Genomic DNA, 18,766 nt, shown 5'->3' with positions numbered 1-18,766 from the left:
ATATATATATTTATATACATTTAATTATAAAAGCATGTGTGTGTGAATGTTGTCTGTCTATCTGTGTTGGCCCTGCGATGAGGTGGCGACTTGTCCAGGGTGTACCCCGCCTTCCGCCCGATTGTAGCTGAGATAGGCGCCAGCGCCCCCCGCGACCCCAAAAGGGAATAAGCGGTAGAAAATGGATGGGTATAAAAGCACCTTATTGGTTTTTTTGTCCTGCACTACCATGAGCTTATGCAACAAAATGTTGTTGTTTTCTTTGCTGTAAAGTTCAAGTTTAGTTTCAAGTTTATTGTTCTTCGGTCAATGGTCAACAAAGCAAACAAACAGTTGTACATTCATAGATTGAAAATAAAAAGTTGTACATTCATAGATTGAAAATAAAAAATGTTACAGACCGAAAGGGTTTAGGCTGAAGTTAAACACTTATTGCGCCTAACCCTATAAACAATTTCAAGTACAAAATAAACTTCCGAAAGTTATAAAATGTCCTTTGCACAGCTTATTATAAATACACATTATAAACAACATGAACATAGTTCAATTTTATACACAGTACAGGCATGTGAAATATCCCTGTGTACCTTTGCACTAATTATATATACAATATATACAAACAATTGTACTTATATTATTATTTATATCTCATGTTTAATTTTTAATTAACATTAATCATAGTATTAACTACAATGTTAATTCAAGAGTGATATATTTTTTCAAGACATTGGTCTTAAAGTGTTTTTTAAAAGTTCAAATTTGAATGACAATAAAAAGGAAGTCTGTAAGTCTAAGTCTAATTTGCAAAAAAAAAAAAAATGTATGAGTTTGAACATCAAATATGTTGTCTTTGTAGTGCATTCAACTGAATATGGGTTGAAAAGGATTTGCAAATCATTGTATTGCGTTTATATTTACATCTAACACAATTTCCCAACTCATATGGAAACAGGGTTTGTACACACATGATGTGTATAAGAATAATCTGCTGTTCTTGTGTAAATGTTGCACACTGACATACAACGTGACTACTACATATGTTTTCTATCTTTGCAAGCATGATGTCTGCAATTTTGCTCTCGTGGTGCTTTTAAGTGGTTGCTACCCCTCCCCGAAAATGTCCATAATCATAGCGAGCATCAGTCGAAAATGCCCGTGTCTGGTGTGCACATTTTGTTTTTGTTGCATGTTAAGTGAAGCAGGAAAGCAAGCTCTTACTTACCTGATCTCCAGGCTGAGGTCTCATGAGCGATACCTGGTCGTAGCCTCTTTGAAAGAGAGCCCACAGAGCGTCGAGCTTCCCCTAGAGAGAGACACGTGCGCAAGCAATGCTTATAAATATCAGAAATCACACTTGAAGCGTGCTTACAAGGATTATTTACCTGAATGGGAGTGTACCACCTCCTCTGCTGGTAGGCCCGGCGTGTAGGTTTCCGAGGTTTGGGCTCGTAAGGTTCAAATTCTTGCTCTGGCATCTTGACCACAGCGTTTTTAGGTTTGTCCAGCTTAGCGCCCTCCTCAGTGGAGCCCTTCTCACCCCAGCGCACCTGCATGACAAGACATCAACAATGCACACATTAGACTGGAGGAGATGTGGATAAAGAGACAGGGCTGCGGAGTTAGCATTGAGCGCCGGGACGGACGAGCTTCATAGTGTCTTGGCTGAATGAGCAGGTATCGGACACCTCAGTCTCCTTGGACGTATCCTCGCTCATCCATACTGACTGGACACTGGCCGAGAGTGGAGTCGGCGCTCTTGGTTGCTTTGTTGGGTCTGCTCCTGTCTCTGGCCATGCTCCCGCCACCCCAGCAGGCGATGGCGTGGAACACAGCAGAGGTCACCACAGTGTATCAATCAATCAATCAATGTTTACTTATATAGCCCTAAATCACTAGTGTCTCAAAGGGCTGCACAAACCACTACGACATCCTCGGTAGGCCCACATAAGGGCAAGGAAAACTCACACCCAGTGGGACGTCGGTGACAATGATGACTATGAGAACATGATACTGTGAAAGATCAATCCATAATGGATCCAACGCAGTCGCGACAGTCCAGTCCAAAGCGGATCCAACACAGCAGCGAGAGTCCCGTTCACAGCGGAGCCAGCAGGAAACCATCCCAAGCGGAGGCTGATCAGCAGCGCAGAGATGTCCCCAGCCGATACACAGGCGAGCAGTACATGGCCACCGGATCGGACCGGACTCCCTCCACAAAGGAGAGTGGGACATAGGAGAAAAAGAAAAGAAACGGCAGATCAACTGGTCTAAACAGGGAGTCTATTTAAAGGCTAGAGTATACAAATGAGTTTTAAGGTATATGTTTCTTTTACTTTTTATTCATAGCTGTAGAAGTAGCTGCTTGCATCAGCTCTGCTCTTTTAATGTCTTTATTGTCCTTTTTCTCTTTGATGTTTCCCACTTACACACGTGTGCTATGTCTAAGAGTTGTTTTTTTCCCTTGGCCTCAGTCTGGAACCCCTCTCCAGGGGCCCAGGCTTGGACCGATTTTTTTTTTTAATGTTTTTTTCTTCTTCTCCCATTGCCCCCGCTTCTTTACCTGTATCTCACCTTTTTTGTAAGGGGCGCCAGAAGTTGGCAGACCCGTCAGCGATCCTGTTCTGTCTCCCTTTAATGTTTGTCTGATCTTGAATGGGATTGAGCTGAAAACTTTACTTTCCCCTCGGGGATTAAAGGCCTACTGAAATGAGATGTTCTTATTTAAACGGGGATAGCAGGTCCATTCTATGTGTCATACTTGATCATTTCGCGATATTGCCATATTTTTGCGGAAAGAATTTAGTAGAGAACATCGACGATAAAGTTCGCAACTTTTGGTCGCTAATAAAAAAAGCCTTGCCTCTACCTTATGTAGCAGACGATGACATCACCCGTGTGAGGGCTCCTCACATCCTCACATTGTTTATAATGGGAGCCTCCAAAAAAAAGAGCTATTCGGACCGAGAAAACGACAATTTCCCCATTAATTTGAGCCAGGATGAAAGATTTGTGGCTGAGGATATTGATAGCGAAGGACTACAACAAAAAAAGAAAAAAAAAAGGCGATTGCTTTCTGAGCGATTCAGATGTTTTTAGACACATTTACTAGGATAATTCTGGGAAATCCCTTACATTTCTATTGTGTTGCTAGTGTTTTAATAAGATTATATAGTACCTGATAGTCGGATGGGTGTGTCCACGGGTGTCTTGACGCCAGTCTCTGAGGGAATTAGTCGGACCAGCAGCACGACATGTTCCGCTGATCTCCGGTAAGAGGCGACTTTTTACCACAATTTTCTCACCGAAACCTGCCGGTTGACAAGTGGTCGGGATCCACGTTCGCTTGACCGCTCTGATCCATAGTAAAGCTTCACCTCCGGGAATTTTAAATAAGGAAACACCGTGTGTTTGTGTGGCTAAAGGCTAAAGCTTCCCACCTCCATCTTTCTACTTTGACTTCTCCATTATTAATTGAACAAATTGCAAAAGATTCAGCAACACAGATGTCCAGAATACTGTGTAATTGCGCGATGAAAAGAGACGACTTATAGCCGCTAGCAATGCTGCGCTAATATGTCCCCTCCAACTCGAGACATCACGCGCATGCGTCATCATTCCGCGACGTTTTCAACAAAAAACTCCGCGGGAAATTTAAAATTACAATTTAGTAAACTAAAGCGGCCGTATTGGCATGTGTTGCAATGTTAATATTTCATCATTGATATATAAACTATCAGACTGCGTGGTCGCTAGTAGTGGCTTTCAGTAGGCCTTTAATAAAGTAAGTCGGATTTGTCTGATCTGATCTGAGATGGTTGCACTAATGAGGGGGTCAGCAACCTGCATGCGGCTCGTTAATGCCACACTAGCGGCTCCCTGGAGCATTTTTAAAAAAGGTTTGAAAATGGAAAAATATTGGGGAAAATTAATTATCTTGTTTTGGTTTGTTTTTTGTTTAAGGACAAACATGACACAAACCTTCCCAATTGTTAGAAAGGCCACTCTTTAATATGTTTGTCATGATCCGTGGTCCGGATCATGTTTTTGTATTTTCTGTTAGTTTTGGACTCCTTTAGTTCCTGTTTGTGACACCTCTGAGTTTGGTCTGGTTGCCATGGCTGCTTATTGTTTTCACCTGCCTCTGGTGTTCGGGACGCTCACCTGTTTCCTCGTCAGAGGCATTATTTAAGCCCATCTTTTCCGGTCAGTCGGCCTGGCGTCATTATTTGCTTCATCCGAACTTCTAAGGAAGTTGTTTGTTTCATGCCAAAGTTTTGTGAGTATTACTTGTCTCAAGTCCATGCTAAGGTTTAGCTTCTATGTTTCCTGTGCTAAGTTTTTGCCTCAGCTTCTGTGTGCGATCGGCACGCATTTTTTTAGCTTGTTTTCTGTATTGCTATTATTTATGATAAATAAATCATCTCCTACCTCACGCTGTCGTCTGGAGTTCTCCGTTTTGCATTCCTGGGAGAACGACCCCGCCGTGACAATGTTTGTGTGTTTGCTTCACTAATGAGAGTATTTTTTGAACATCGTTTTGTCCTACTAATTTCGGCGGTTCTTGAACCCACCATAGCGTGTACTGTGCCACAACAGTTTGTTTACATGTAAAATCCTCCACTCCTTCTTTGTCTAATTTTGTCCACCAACATTGTTGGACTGCTAATCAGGCATCTTTGGTCAGTGCATGACTGCAAGCTAATCAATGCTAACATGCTACTTAGACTAGCTGAATGAAAATATTGCATAATTTTGCCTCGTTGATTGGTATATTTGAGCTCATGACACATTAAACAATGGATGTCCGCAAACTTTTTGCAACTCAACGCCAAAAAAACGGAAATGCTGATTATCGGTCCTGCTAGACACCGAACTCTATTTAATAATACAACTCTAACATTTGACAACCAAACAATTAAACAAGGCGACACGGTAAAGAATCTGGGTATTATCTTCGACCCAACTCTCTCCTTTGAGGCACACATTAAAAGTGTTACTAAAACGGCCTTCTTTCATCTCCGTAATATCGCTAAAATTCGCTCCATTCTGTCCACTAAAGACGCTGAGATCATTATCCATGCGTTTGTTACGTCTCGTCTCGATTACTGTAACGTATTATTTTCGGGTCTCCCCATGTCTAGCATTAAAAGATTACAGTTGATACAAAATGCGGCTGCTAGACTTTTGACAAGAACAAGAAAGTTTGATCACATTACGCCTGTACTGGCTCACCTGCACTGGCTTCCTGTGCACTTAAGATGTGACTTTAAGGTTTTACTACTTACGTATAAAATACTACACGGTGTAGCTCCATCCTATCTTGCTGATTGTATTGTACCATATGTCCCGGCAAGAAATCTGCGTTCAAAGGACTCCGGCTTATTAGTGATTCCCAAAGCCCAAAAAAAGTCTGCGGGCTGTAGAGCTTTTTCATTTCGGGCTCCAGTACTCTGGAATGCCCTCCCGGTAACAGTTCGAGATGCCACCTCAGTAGAAGCATTTAAGTCTCACCTTAAAACTCATTTGTATACTCTAGCCTTTAAATAGACTCCCTTTTTAGATCAGTTGATCTGCCGTTTCTTTTCTTTTTCTCTTATGTCCCACTCTCCTTTGTGGAGGGTGTCCGGTCCGATCCGGTGGCCATGTACTGCTCGCCTGTGTATCGGCTGGGGACATCTCTGCGCTGCTGATCCGCCTCCGCTTGGGATGGTTTCCTGCTGGCTCCGCTGTGAACAGGACTCTCGCTGCTGTGTTGGATCCGCTTTGGACTGGACTCTCGCGACTGTGTTGGATCCATTATGGATTGAACTTTCACAGTATCATGTTAGACCCGCTCGACATCCATTGCTTTCCTCCTCTCCAAGGTTCTCATAGTCATCATTGTCACCGACGTCCCACTGGGTCATTATTGTCACCGATGTCCCACTGGGTGTGAGTTTTCCTTGCCCTTAAGTGGGCCTACCGAGGATGTCGTAGTGGTTTGTGCAGCCCTTTGAGACACTAGTGATTTAGGGCTATATAAGTAAACATTGATTGATTGATTGATTGATTGATTATCTGTATGTAATTTTGGCTGCATGTCAGATAGTTGTTTGTGTGCCATGTTGTTCCAGACCACAGCAAACATTACCGGGCTTGCCAAAGATTGTAATAAATCTTTGGCAGCCTGCTGTTTTATTTAACATGAGCACACAAACCTATATACCTTTGGCCATTAAAAGCCAGTAATTTCCAGGAGTTATCTCTCCTTCTGAGTAGCCTCTGATTTACTAATAGTTTCTAATGTTGTAAAAATGTGTAGAATAAATATTGAATTTCAACATTTCTGTCAAAAAAGATTTGCTTCAGCCTGCGACACATAATCATTTTGATAGTAGGCTATTATAGCTAATATAGACACTTACCTCATGTGTTGCCTTAATAATAAGACTGATAAATGGCTTTCCATTTTTTGGGGCTCCAGACTGATTTGATTTTTGTATTTTTGGTCCAATATGGCTCTTTCAACGTTTTGGGTTTGCCGACCCCTGCACTAATGGTATCCTGTGCGTAGGTGTGTATACCTCCATGCGTTTGATGCCACCCACTCCTCGTCCTCCGTAGTAGGAAGCGTCCACTGTGGGCCAGCGCTTTTTGGGCATCCCATCTTCATCATCAGATTCCTTTTTAGAAGAAAAAAACCTCAGTTACAGTCTGTTTTAAAACTAAACAGGTTTCCTCTTAAAGGGAACGTGCAATCTTTTTGGGGGGGAATTTTTCCTATCATTCACAATCATTATGAAAGACAAGAACACACATCTTTTTTTATTAGGATTTTAAAGATGATTAAAAAAAACTTAGAGGATGCAGCGATAGGGAGTCACTGTTGTAGTCTTCAAAGTCCTCTAAACAACTTCAAAACCCATCAACGTTTTGTTTACACAGTGCAAGTAAATATGTAATGTAGAAACAGACACATTTCTAACAATATGTAATATGTTCAAAATGTACCATATTTTGATTATTTTAGTTAAAGGGGAACATTATCACAATTTCAAAAGGGTTAAAAACAATAAAAATCACTTCCCAGTGGCTTGTTGTATTTTTTGAAGTTTTTTTCAAAATTTTACCGGTCCCGGAAGTGCCTTATTTTCGCTATCTTCGAAACCACTATCCATTTCCCTGTGACGTCATACAGTGCTGCCAATGTAAACAAACATGGCGGTTACCACAGCAAGATATAGCAACATTAGCTCGGATTCAGACTCGGATTTTACCGGTTTAAGCGATTCAACAGATTACGCATGTATTGAAACAGATGGTCGGAGTATGGAGGCAGATAGCGAAAACGAAATTGAAGCTATTGAGCGAATAGCTATTGACGCTATTCGGCCATAGCGTGGGTGTACCTAATGAAGTGGCCCATAGCATGGCTGCCTCATTAGCATCGCCGGTAAAATGTGCGGACCAAACGATCAGGACTTTCGCATCTTGTGACACTGGAGCAACTTAAATCCGTCGATTGGTAAGTGTTTGTTTTGCATTAAATGTGGGTATCTAGTTTCAAATGTACATACAGCTAGCGTAAATAGCATGTAAGCATCGATTAGCGTAGCATGTAAGCATTGATTAGCTGGCGGTCATGCCGTGACCAAATATGTCTGATTAGCACATAAGTCAACAACATCAACAAAAGTCACCTTTGTGATTTCGTTGACTTAATCGTTGCAAATGCATCTGCAGGTTATCCATACATCTCTGTGCCATGTCTGTCTTAGCATCGCCGGTTAAATGTGAAGACACTTTGGTACATTCAATGGGGGTCTGGCGGCAGATTTCTTGCCAGTGGTGCAACTTGAATCCCTCCCTGTTAGTGTTGTTACACCCTCCGACAACACACCGACGAGGCATGATGTCTCCAAGGTTCCAAAAAATAGTCAAAAAAACGGAAAATAACAGAGCTGAGACCCGGTGTTTGTAATGTGAAAATGAAAATGGCGGGTGTGTTACCTCGGTGACGTCACGTTCTGACGTCATCGCTAAAAGACCGATAAACAGAAAAGCGTTTAATTTGCCAAAATTCACCCATTTAGAGTTCGGAAATCGGTTAAAATAATACATGGTCTTTTTTCTGCAACATCAAGGTATATATTGGCGCTTACATAGGTCTGGTGATAATGTTCCCCTTTAACAAATCATGAATTACTTTGCACCATGTTTGTACAAATAATAACTCATGTAAAATACAAAAGTCAACCCTCAAGTTTTGAAATAAATCATGTCACACTTTGAACTGGACACCAAATCTGTTATCTGTTTCTTTGTCAGTTAGTGGGAAGCCTGGCATTGCAAGTTGTTAGCTAGTGTGTTGTACTCTGTGTAAGTTGACACTGCAACTCTGAGGGAGTCTTGCAGATGTGCATCAGTGAGGCGTTTTCTGTGTTTGTTCTTGATGAAGTTCATGTCAGAAAAGGCTGATTCACAAAGATATATATTGACGCTTCCATAGGTTTGGTGATAATGTTCCCCTTTAACATTCGCGCATTGATTTTTATTTCCATAGCAGTGCACGTCTGACTACTGGCAACTAATGTATGTTCCTACTTCCGGAAACAAAACGCTTGTGTTTGTTTTAAACACAGCAGACTTGGTAACAAACAGCAAAGACGACTGTTTTTGGACAATTTAGGATTCACAACCTCATACTTGTGAAGCTGAATGAATGAAGGATTAACTGCTGCTTCTAGAAGTGAGCACAGAAAAGAGGGTGAAACCTTGGAGCAGAATTAAGCCGATGCGGGAAACATCACTCAAAGGAAGACATGAAACTGGTACAGGAAAATACCAAAAAAAGACAAAAAGCCACCAAAATAGGAAAACAAGTCACAGCCTGATGGGACAGGTTGTGACATTACACATAGTTTTGAGACAATAGCTCTATTGATGCATGCTTGCTTATGGTTTAAATTAATATCCAACAATTGCGACAACGACTTTTTACTGTCTATTGTGTTTCGTTTTTTGAATGATTTCTGCTGGTGGTGTGCCTCCGGATTTTTTAAATGAAAAAAATGCGCCTCGGCTCAAAAAAGGATGAGAAACACTTCTCTCGGGGGCACACGCTGCCCAACAATTGGCCCCCAGCCCTATGGTTAAGACACACTACATTACAGCATTTGGCTCAAGTATACAATGCCAAATATGGTTCTTAGCCTTATAGATAGATACTGTTACGGTCTGGCTTGGTGTTGTTCCTCTTTATTAGGGAAAAGTACGAACAAAATAGTGCTGCAAGGAAATGCAAACCCTTTGCTTTGCAAGCATGGAGGTAGCTACTAAAAAGCAATGAACAAGTACCGAGTAGAGCAGTGATTCTCAAACTTTTTTCAGTGATGAACATTTTTTTGATTCAAGTACCCTTTAATCAGAGCAAAGCATTTTTGGTTGAAAAAAAGAGATAAAGAAGTAAAATACAGCACTATGTCATCAGTTTCTGATTGATCAAATTGTATAACAGTGCAAAATATTGCTCATTTGTAGTGGTCTTTCTTGAACTATTTGGAAAAAAAGATATCAAAATAACTAAACTTGTTGAAAAATAAAATAGTGATATAATTATAAATATAAAGATTTCTACACATAGACGTAATCTCTTTGGAGATTATGGATCCATCTGGATTCATGAACTTAATTTTAAACAATTCTTCACAAAAAGAGAAATTTTTAACATCAATATTTATGGAACATGTCCACAAAAAAATCTAGCTGTCAACACTGAATATTGCATTGTTGCATTTCTTTTCACAGTTTATGGACTTACATTCATATTTTGTTGAAGTATTATTCAAGAAATATATTTATAAAGGATTTTTGAATTGTTGCTATTTTTAGAATATTTTAAAAAAATATACCTTCAAGTACCTCCATTTGAGAACCACTGTAGTAGAGAACCAAGTTGAACTAAATACAACCCCAATTAACAATAAAAACGGGTGCACTTCTAGGTCCTTCTAACAAGAAAGAAGGTGGAATATACAGTTACAAACAGAAACTAAAAATACAAAAAATACGAGTCTCACACAGGAAACGATAGTGGAAACACAGGAAAAAAAACTACAGAGGATCATTTTGATAAATGAGCATTTAGACTTACAGGCTCTGGAGGAGGTGGCGGCGGAGGTTCTTTAATTACCTGAGGGTTAAAATAACAAAACAATCTTAAATTGACAACCAAACAGAAAATTAAAGATACCATGTGTCATGTCGGTGTGATCATGTTATTGTTTTTGGACTCTTTGTGCACTCTTGTTTGTTTTGTCACCATTAGGTTTCACCTGTCCTCATGTCACGCACCTGTCTCACGTTTTTCACTCGCACACCTGTTTTCACTAATCACCACAGTATTATTTAAGCCAGAGTTTCAAGGTAGTCAGCCTGGCAACATCACCATCTACCACCATCGATCACCCTTCTACAAACCCAGGATTCCTTGTCTCAGTCACAGTAAGTGTTTTCGTTATTCATGCCACAGTGCAAGTTTTTGTTTGTTTTCATAGCCAAGTTTTGTACCTCCATTGTGAGTGCTTTTCGTTCATCTTTTTTTTTTTTAATTATAATAAAAATATGTCATTACATTCACGCCGTCTCCGCTCCAATTACTTTGTACCTCAGGAAAACAACCCTCACCCAAGTCCCAGCCAGTCGTGACAGAATGATGACGTGTGTGTGATCTTACCACAGTGCAGCAGAGAGGCCAAAACCACCACATGAGCAGCAGGGCCAACAGCAAGAACACCACCAGCAGGGAAATCAGCACGATGGTGCCGTCAAACTGCAACACAAAGAATGACGGATTAAAACAAGAATAAGGTATGATGCAGCTGAGCAGGTTACAAAGTACTCACAGCCTCCTCTGATGAAACACACAACAGAGGAGACGTCAGAAAGAAGAGAAGGAAGAAGACTGTAGAGAATCCACAACAAGTTTGAAAGGAAAAGGTAAGTAAAAAAAAAACAAAAGTGTGTTGTTGACTGCAGAAGTACTCACACATTCAGTAGTTGTGATGTGAACTGAACTGGTGATGTAGGAGAGGCCCTCGTTCATGCTCACCTGCAGGTAGATCACCCTGCAAAACATAACATGGGAAGCTTTAAAGGCCTACTGAAATGAGATGTTCTTATTTAAATGGGGATAGCAGGTCCATTCTATGTGTCATACTTGAACATTTCGCGATATTGCCCTATTTTTGCCTTAAGGATTTAGTAGAGAACATCGACGATAAAGTTTGCAACTTTTGGTCGCTAATAAAAAAGCCTTGCCTGTACCGGAAGTAGCAGACGATGACGTCACAAGGGTGAGGGCTCCTCACGTCCTCACATTGTTTATAATGGGAGCTTCGAGCAGCAAGATCTATTCGGACGGAAGAAATGACAGATTCCCCAATAATTTGAGCGAGGATGAAAGATTTGTGGATGATGATATTGATAGCGAAGGACTTGGGGGAGAAAAAAAAAAAAAAGGCGATTGCATTGGGACGGATCAGATGTTTTTAGACACATTTACTAGGATAATTCTGGGAAATCCTTTATCTTTCTATTGTGTTTTAGTGAGATTAAATAGTACCTGATAGTCGGTGTGTGTCCACGGGTGTGTTGACGCCAGTCTCTGAGGGAAGTCGACGGCAGCTGCATGGACGGCGCAAGCTCAGCTGATCTCCGGTAAGAGCCGACTTATTACCACAATTATCTCACCGAAAACTGCCGGTTGACAAGTGTTCGGGAACTATGTTCGCTTGACCGCTCTGATCCATAGTAAAGCTTCTCCTTCGGGAATTTTAAACAAGGAAACACCGTGTGTTTGTGTGGCTAAAGGCTAAAGTTTCCCAACTCCATCTTTCTACTTTGACTTCTCCATTATTAATTGAACAAATTGCAAAAGATTCAGCAACACAAAATCTTCAAAATACTGTGTAATTATGCGGTTAAAGCAGACGACTTTTAGCTGTGTGTGTGTGCAGCGCTCATATTTCCTAACAGTCTGTGACGTCACGCGTACACGTCATCATTACGCAACGTTTTCAACAAGAAACTCCGCGGGAAATTAAAAATTGTAATTTAGTAAACTAAAAAGGCCGTATTGGCATGTGTTGCAATGTTAATATTTCATCATTGATATATAAACTATCAGACTGCGTGGTCGCTAGTAGTGGCTTTCAGTAGGCCTTTAACGACTTGGACGTGGTCTACTGTACACGTTTGCCACAGGCAGCCAGCACATTCCTCAAGGGGCTCTGCCCATACTTGCTTTCTCAAAATGTTGACATCCACACTTTTCCCAAATCCGCAAGAGGTCAGGGGAGTTCTCTGCCTTACATACTTCATTTCCTGTGCTTGGAAACCACAAACCTCAACTTTTAACGACATCTTATTTACCTGAGGCTCTGAGAAAAATATACATTTTGGAATAAAAATCTGATTTTTTTAATGCATTCACTAATATTACCAAAACAATTATGGAATTAAATTGTATTTATTTTTTCTTAAAAGGGGCAAAGCTAAAGACAAAAAAACAATACTGCCTTACCCAAATTAATGAGAATCCTAAATGTGTATCAGAATTGGTTTAGATATCCATCCATCCATCATTTTCCGCTTATCCGAGGTCGGGTCGCGGGGGCAGCAGCCTAAGCAGGGAAACCCAGACTTCCCTCTCCCCAGCCACTTCGTCTAGCTCTTCCCGGGGGATCCCGAGGCGTTCCCAGGCCAGCCGGGAGACATAGTCTTCCCAACGTGTCCTGGGTCTTCCCCGTGGCCTCCTACCGGTTGGTCGTGCCCTAAACACCGCCCTAGGGAGGCGTTCGGGTGGCATCCTGACCAGATGCCCGAACCACCTCATCTGGCTCCTCTCGATGTGAAGATAGATATATAACACGTTATTGATCAACTAGGGAGGTGCCTTCAGAATTTTTATTAGGCATCCTTATTAGAGATGTCCAATAATGTCGGAATGCCGATATTATTGGCCGATAAATGCTTTAAAATGTAATATCGGAAATTATCGGTATCTGTTTCATAATTATCGGTATCGGTTATGACTTTTTAAAATGCCGCTGTGTACACGGACGTAGGGAGAAGTACAGAGCGCCAATAAACCTTAAAGGAACTGCCTTTGCATGCCGGTCCAGTTAAATAATCTCCACAGCCTTTAACACACACAAGTGAATGCAACGCACACTTGGTCAACAGCCATAAAGGGCACACTGAAGGTGGCCGTATAAACAACTTTAACACTGTTACAAATATGCGCCACAATGTGAACCCACACCAAGCAAGAATGACAAACACATTTTGGGAGAACATCCGCACCGTAACACAACATTCACACAACAGAACAAATACCCAGAAGACCTTGCAGCACTCACTCTCCCGGGACGCTACAATATACAAAACCCCTAGCCCCGCCCACCTCAACTTCCTAATGCAGTGGTTCTTAAATGGGGGTACGCGTACCCCTTGTGGTACTTAAAGGAATGCCAAGGGGTACAAGAGATTTTTAAACAAATATTTTAAAAATAGCAACAATTTAAAAATCCTTTATAAATGTATTTATTGAATAACACTTTAACAAAATATGAATAAGTTCATAAACTGTGAAAAGAAATGCAACAATGCAATATTCAGTGATGACAGCTAGATTTATGGAACATAAATATTGATGTTAAAGATTTTTTTGGTGAAGAAATGTTTAGATTTAAGTTCATGAATCCAGATGGATCTCTATTACAATCTCCAAAGAGGGCACTTTAAGTTGATGATTACTATTCATAATTTAATCACTTGTTTATTTTCCAACAAGTTTTTTAGTTGTTTTTATATCTTTTTTTTCCAAATAGTACAAGAAAGACCACTACAAATGAGCAATATTTTGCACTGTTATACAATTTAATAAATCAGAAACTGCTGACATAGTGCTGTATTCTACTTCTTCATCTATTTTTTCCAACCAAAAATGCTTTGCTCTGATTAGGGGGTACTTGAATTGAAAAAAATATTCACAGGGGGTACATCACTGAAAAAAGGTTGACAACCACTGTCCTAATGCTCTCTCAGGGAGAGCATGTCCCAAATTCCAAGCCGCTGTTTTGAGGCATGTTAAAAAAAATAATGCACTTTGTGAGTTCAATAATAAATATGGCAGTGCCATGTTGGCATTTTTTTCCATAACTTGAGTTGATTTGTTTTGGAAAAACTTGTTGCATTGTTTAATATATCACAACAAAATTAGGCATAATAATGTGTTAATTCCACGACTGTCAGAGGTGGGTAGTAACGTGCTACATTTACTCCGTTACATCTACTTGAGTAACTTTTGGGATAAATTGTACTTCTAAGAGTAGTTTTTATGCAACATACTTTTACTTGAGTATATTTATAGAGAAGAAACGCTACTTTTACTCCGCTCCATTTATCTACAATCAGCTCGTTACTCGCTACTTTTTTTTTTTATCGATCTGTTAATGCACGTTTTTTTTGTTTTGATTTTGTCAGACACGCATTCAAAGTAGGAACTACGCATGCCTGCGTTTCACCAATCAAATGCAGTCACTGTTGACGTTGGACCAATCAAACAAAACCAGGCGGTCACGTGACCGTCACACGTCGAATCCGACCTAAAAAGGTTGAAAAACTTATTGGGGTGTTACCATTTAGTGGTCAATTGTGCAGAATATGTACTGTACTGTGCAATCTACTAATAAAAGTTTCAATTAATCGATAACAAGTGTAAAGGAAAAAAGACACTTTTTATTTCAACCGTACTTCCCGTCAAAAGCCTAAAGACTGATCTCACAGTTCCTGTCTTCACAATAAAAGCGCCGCTTCATCGCGCCTGCGCTAACAAAATAAGAGTCTCCGAAAGCCAGCGCAAACAAGCGAGCAAGCTACGGAGTTTGGCGCCAATGTATTTCTTGTAAAGTGTATAAAAACGAATATGGAAGCTGGACAGATAAGATGCCAAAAACCAACGACTTTCATGTGGTATTAGACAGAAAAGAGGAACTTTTTTTCTCCTCCGTTTGAAAATGCGGACATTATCAGCACTATACTGTCTGATTCCAATCAATGCAAGTCATCAGAATCAGGTAATACACCAACTTATATTCTTGTTTTCATGAAAGATAGGAATCTATGTGTTAACATTTCAACAAAAACGGCAAAATAAAAAACTATAAATTATATACTGTATATATATATATATATGTTTGTGTATGTATATGTATATATGAGGTAGATCACCTCGACTTGGTCATTTATTAAGTAATTGATTAACGTTGAAAAACTTATTGGGGTGTTACCATTTAGTGGTCAATCGTAGGGAATATGTACTGTACTGTACAATCTACTAATACAAGTTTCAATCAATCAATCAATCAATAAATGCCTACTGAGCCTATGGTGCTGTTAAGTTATTGTGGCTCAATTTGCCTTAATTTTTTTTATTTTATTATATTTTTATTTAATATATATTATTGTTTTAGTTGCTTAAGAGATATTCCTGGCTCTGAATTTGCTCATTGCTATTTTTATGTTTTTGTGCATTATCAGGTTACTCATCAGTTACTCAGTAATTGAGTAGTTTTTTCACAACATACTTTTTACTTTTACTCAAGTAAATATTTGGGTGACTACTCCTTACTTTTACTTGAGTAATAAATCTCTAAAGTAACAGTACTCTTACTTGAGTACAATTTCTGGCTACTCTACCCACCTCTGACGACTGTATATATCGGTATCGGTTGATATCGGAATCTGTAATTAAGAGGTGGACAATATTGGAATATCGGCAAAAAAGCCTCTATCGGACATCTCTATGAAATACTTTACAATAAATTGTGTATGCAGATTGCAGAAACTACAAATTGAATTCTGAACCTAATCCATGTTTTTTTTACATTTGCAAATCGTTAGGATTCAGGAACTTCCTATTAAACAAAAAGTTGAAAGGCAAAACAATTGGCTATTTTTAGCCGGGTGAATACATGTGTTTGTCAGTGACCCAAAACAAAGCAAGCTGGCAGCCATATAAGAACTGGTGAAGGAGGCAGCTGTGGGGAGGAGAATGGAGAAAGGCTTCTTGTGCTGTGCTGACAGATTGGGGGGACAGAGACAAACAAGGGGGGCATTGAGCTTTGAAACTGAGGAAAGGGGCATCGGGGGGAGGTCACTGCAAGGTGGGGTGGGTATAGATAGAGTGGGGGATGGAAGGAAGAGAACCTTTCCTGTTCTACATCCCTTTAGCAGCATCACTCCCTCCTGAAGAACACCCCCCACTGTCCCCTTTACTTCCTCACCACCACATATGGCCTCCTCCAACATCTCCTTATACAACTGTGGCATGCTGTCACTGACTTGGGGAGGAGGACATTGGTGGTGCAGGTGCCACTCCCGGATCGTCATATGGTTGGGGGGACATGCTGCTATCAATCTCTATCAATCATCATCTCCACACTATACGTGTGTTGGTAGTCACATCCGGAAGGACTGCAGTCAACACGGATTTGTGTGAAGACGCCATCAATGACTTCATTCTATCAGACAAGGCTTGGGTAGAACAGAGGGTGATTGAGGTCTGATTGAAGAGGGGGTCACCAGCAGCCTAGAGATCTTTAGCACCCAAAAAATATGATTGGATAAATCTGGTGTTGAAATTTTGGACCACAACCTGCACTTTAAGCTAATCAAGACCTTCCATATTTGTCTCATGGTTACTTCCTGTAGGGCAGTGGTTCTTAACCTGGGTTCGATCGAACCCTAGGGGTTCGGCGAGTCGGCCTCAGGGGTTCGGTGGAGGTCAAAACACACCCGACTCATCCTGTAAATACAAACTTCTCCCTATCGGTGTATTGCGGATACGGCAACAGCTGACGGATTTGCAGGTGTGTAAGTTGTTGTGAGTTTATGCACTGTTGGTTTTGCTAAATGACCACCATAACCACAACACCAGGGGGAGCTCCACAAACCACATTAAACCCAGATTCCGATCTAACAAAGGTCTTAACTCATTCTCTTTCTATGCCACATCAATGTGGAATGCACTCCCAACAGGTATAAAAGTAAGTGCATCTCTATATTCCTTCAAAACCGCTCTAAAACAACACCTCCAGGCAACTTCAACACTTTACTAATACCCTCCTCCATTCACATCCCATCTCCCCGGATTATAAACAACTCAAATGTACTTCTAATGTATATACTTGTTCTTATGCTATGTGAACTCACTATGTTCTCTGCTGGCTGTACATATCCTACTAAATATGACCTACACTGTTTCAATGTCCACATTTCTCTGTTGATGCAATTGTTGATGACTGAAGTACTGATATCAACCAAAGCTCCTCATCCCACCCCCCGGATTGTAAATAATGTAAATAATTCAATGTACATACTATGATGATTAACTTGTGTGATGACTGTATTATGTTGATAGTATATATTTGTACCATGAATTGATTAACGTGGACCCCGACTTAAACAAGTTGAAAAACTTATTTGGGTGTTACCATTTAGTGGTCAATTGTACGGATATGTACTGAACTGATAGGTTGATTGGCAACACTAAATTGGCCCTAGTGTGTGAATGTTGTCTGTCTATCTGTGTTGGCCCCGCGATGAGGCGGCGATTTGTCCAGGGTGTACCCCGCCTTCCGCCCGATTGTAGCTGAGATAGGCGCCAGCGCCCCCCCGCGACCCCGAAAGGGAATAAGCGGTAGAAAATGGATGGATGGATGGATGTACTGAACTGTGCAATCTACTAATAGATGTATCAATTAATCCATCAATCAATGCTGTATGAACAAGGTGATGCAAAAACATGGTAACACTTTAGTATGGGGAACATACATTGCTTTGTTGGGTCTGCTTCTGTCTTTGCTTTGTTGGGTCTACTTCTGTCTCTGGCCATGCTCCCTCCTCCCCAGCGGACAATGGCGTGGAACACCGCAGAGGCCACCACAGTGGATATGTTTATTTTACTTTTTATTCATAGCTGTATGTAGAAGTGTCTGGTTGTATCTGCTGCTTTAATGTCTTTAATGTCCTCTGTGTTCTTTGATGTTTGATGTTTCCCTCTTACACACATGGAAGAGGGATGTGTACTATGGCTATGAGTTGTTGTTATTTTTTTTTTCCCCCCCTTGGCCTCAGTCTGCACCCCCACTCCAGGGCCCAGGCTAAGACCGATTTTTTTAATTTATTTTTTATTTTTATTTTATTTTAATCTTCTATTCTTTTCTCCCATACCCCCCCTGTTTACCTGTATGTCATCTTTTTTGTAAGGGGCGCTGGAAGCCGGCAGACCCGTCAGCGATCCTGTTCTGTCTCCCTGTAATGTTTGTCTGATCTTGAATGGGATTGTGCTGAAAATTGTAATTTTCCAGAAGGAACTCTCCTGACGGAATAAATAAAGTACTATCTAATCCATCTAATATTCACCATTAATTAGTTGCTTGTTAACATGCAAATTAGTAACATATTGGCTCTTAACTAGTCATTATTAACGCCTTTTTCGGTATGGCCTTATTATCAATCAATCAATCAATGTTTATTTATATAGCCCCAAATCACAAATGTCTCAAAGGACTGCACAAATCATTACGACTACAACATCCTCTGAAGAACCCACAAAAGGGCAAGGAAAACTCACACCCAGTGGGCAGGGAGAATTCACATCCAGTGGGACGCCAGTGACAATGCTGACTATGAGAAACCTTGGAGAGGACCTCAGATGTGG

General features: G+C 40.6%; 1 protein-coding gene across 1 annotated transcript in view; it reads right to left on the bottom strand.

Moving 5' to 3' along the window:
• LOC133558941 (anthrax toxin receptor 1-like) overlaps positions 1 to 18,766 on the bottom strand; it is a 118,390-nt gene that overhangs the window by 30,991 nt on the left and 68,633 nt on the right. The window contains exons 12-17 of the mRNA XM_061910140.1: positions 11,027 to 11,105; positions 10,715 to 10,810; positions 10,133 to 10,171; positions 6,564 to 6,662; positions 1,383 to 1,547; positions 1,223 to 1,303 (exon numbers count right to left, since the gene is read on the bottom strand). Coding sequence (XP_061766124.1) covers positions 1,223 to 1,303; positions 1,383 to 1,547; positions 6,564 to 6,662; positions 10,133 to 10,171; positions 10,715 to 10,810; positions 11,027 to 11,105 — 559 coding nt within the window. The remainder of the gene's footprint in view (positions 1 to 1,222; positions 1,304 to 1,382; positions 1,548 to 6,563; positions 6,663 to 10,132; positions 10,172 to 10,714; positions 10,811 to 11,026; positions 11,106 to 18,766) is intronic.

The sequence above is a fragment of the Nerophis ophidion genome, linkage group LG09, assembly GCF_033978795.1.
Source record: "Nerophis ophidion isolate RoL-2023_Sa linkage group LG09, RoL_Noph_v1.0, whole genome shotgun sequence".
NCBI classification, from domain to species: domain Eukaryota; kingdom Metazoa; phylum Chordata; class Actinopteri; order Syngnathiformes; family Syngnathidae; genus Nerophis; species Nerophis ophidion.
This window is presented reverse-complemented; position numbering and strand designations above follow the sequence as displayed.